We start from the raw sequence: 2,500 nt of genomic DNA on the forward strand, positions 1-2,500 counted from the left end.
CTCCGACCTTGACAAAAAAACATTTCCCTGGCAGCCAGGGTATTTATTCCCTTGTTCGTGTTCGTGTTTGTGTTTCACTTCCCATCAACGCAGCACATCAGTTTCTTTAGAAATTAAGCCTTTCATTCTTTCTTTTTTAAGAGCAGCTTTTCCGAGTTCTGCGCCTCTCAAACAATCAACGCATGATGTCTTCGCTTTCTTCACAGGTGTATTCAACAATTATTCGCCGAAGGCGAAGTGATTATCGGTGAATTTTCACCGAGACGAAGTCGAGGTGAATATTCACCGATAATCACTGAGCCTGAGGCGAATAATTGTTTTAGTATAAATACACAGGTGATTATTTCAAAAAAGAGAAAAAAAAAAACATTTCAACGCGAAATCGTCTTCACTTACAGTGGCCAAACACTACTGGCAGCCATTTGTCCGTCGAGGAGTTGCTCCGTCGAGGTGATTATCGGCTGTTATTTAATTCTCAACCTCGGATAATGCAATTCTCGTGCTCTGATTGGTTCACTCAATCTCGGTTATCAGCTCATATACCTTAGTTTGGCCTTATATGGTAAATGATTGCGCTCAGCGTTGCTAAACTAAAAACGTTTACGCCAGAAAGCGAAATTTCTTTCGGTATAAAGCAACAGAAAAACGTTTTTGTGGAAAGTTTGGATCACTTTCGAAGCTTAGAGATAAGCGAAAAGGTAAGAAATGTTTTTGTGATGAGCCTGCTCTGTCTGACCACGAGGTATTACACAACATCGCATCTTCATCAACTTTTTTCGATTTCGCTCGGATTTTCTCACTTTTTTCGCTCGTATTTCGTACTTCTAAAGTTTTGGATTTTAAGGAATTTAATAAAACAACTATTCCATTCGCGCTTGTTGGATATAAGAGTGCTTATAGCCAACTCGGCGCTACGCGCCTCGTTGGCTATTTACCATCTCATATCCAACGCGCGCTCATGGAATAATTGTTAAATAATCCGAGATAGTGAGCCAATGAGAGCGTCCGATTTTGTATAATCATCTGTGTATTTATACTAAAAAGTCTTTAATCTCTTTCCCAAGAATTTTCTCCGCCGAGCGGCTGGAAAGCGAAAAAAAGCCCTAGAAACGATGTTGACCAGATCTGTGAGTTGTTCGATCTGAGTGTGAGAACCTTCCCCAAATATCTTCTTCCTTTTGCAGGTTAGTGATCAAGAGGAAAGCCTAGAGGCTCCCATAGGAAGCGAGGTCCACGCAAACAGGGTGCTTACAAGAGCAGCAAATGCCTTCAACAATTACCTTCCCGGCTCAAGAAACCTGTTTAAGCCCAAAGTCCTAGCAAAAGTGTCACGTGATGGCATATGGCGCGTAGGATCATCAGTGGCAGTCAGTAATTTTTTAAGGCCTATTTATTTGCATAATACGATTTTTGCTTTTAATAGAAGGCTATTGAAAGCAATAATATTAGCGGGTGACGATGGCGTAAGGGATTCACAGGCTTCGAGGTGGGAAGCTATGGCGTTTGCCGTGAACAGGGGTTTAACTGCAAGAGATTATGACCTTCCTAGTCTCTTGTTAAATGTTAAACCACCTTGCGACAACTGCCGAAAGATCTTCGGGAGATTGGAGGGTTTTATTTCCAGTGGTTCCACGTTCTTGGGGGCATGCGCAGAATACTGCCCCGTAAACAGTCTCCTGCCTGATGATCCCGGAGTCACCTTGCCGGAACAAGTCATGATGCTCCGCAAAGAGCGGAGTCATAGAGAGCAATGTAGACAACTTTTTCAAAGATACAGAGAAATTGCTGACATCTGCAAAGAAGCCTATAGGAGATATGATGATTCCGGGCAAACCGAACATTTACAAGCTGATTACGAAAATATCCTACCTACATTGCTCATATTTGGTTTTGACCCACATTGCGGATTGTGAGTTTCCTTTACAAGGATAATTTTTCGATGATTACTTAGTCGAATACTTGAATGTCGACAAAGTTACAAATATGTAACTAGGGGAGCAAAGAGATCCGCACTCGCCACTCACCAATGTGTCCCAGGTTTGATTTTCATGCCTGGCGTCACGTGTGGGTTGAGTTTGTTGGTTCTCTCGTACTTCAGCTTGATGGTCGCTACTATCTGGTGTAAACCAAGGTTAAGAAAAGGCCAATTTCGATATAATAAATTTGAACTTGACTGTGAAGCTCAGGGAAATAAAATCTATTGACAGAGCTCTGAGTGAGGAGCTAATTCCTAATCTTCGATGTGAAGTTTGAATTTAACTTAATATGGAAATAGGCATATTGTGGACCAGGCAATGATGAATTGATGTAAAGCAACCGCGACAAACTTATTGTAAAAATAATAAGTCAGAAAAGTTGAACACGCTGTTAGTAGAATGATCAGTAAATTGGAACTCAACGAACCGTATTGTTAGAATAAACATAGTAAATACTCTGAATACTATTCGCAGTTAGTCACATGATCACACTGGTCACTGCACAATTTCCTCGATTTTGCTGG

General features: G+C 41.2%; 1 protein-coding gene across 1 annotated transcript in view; it reads left to right on the forward strand.

The window, feature by feature from the left end:
* The window catches only part of LOC138016650 (uncharacterized), a 6,994-nt gene that overhangs the window by 4,415 nt on the left and 79 nt on the right, over window positions 1-2,500 (forward strand). The window contains exon 2 of the mRNA XM_068863844.1: window positions 1,185-2,500. This exon is cut by the window's right edge and continues 79 nt beyond it. Within this exon, the coding sequence (XP_068719945.1) occupies window positions 1,185-1,913 (729 nt within the window). The 3' untranslated portion in view covers window positions 1,914-2,500. The remainder of the gene's footprint in view (window positions 1-1,184) is intronic.

This window comes from Montipora capricornis, chromosome 9 (assembly GCF_036669925.1).
Source record: "Montipora capricornis isolate CH-2021 chromosome 9, ASM3666992v2, whole genome shotgun sequence".
In the NCBI taxonomy this organism is placed as follows: Eukaryota; Metazoa; Cnidaria; class Anthozoa; order Scleractinia; family Acroporidae; genus Montipora; species Montipora capricornis.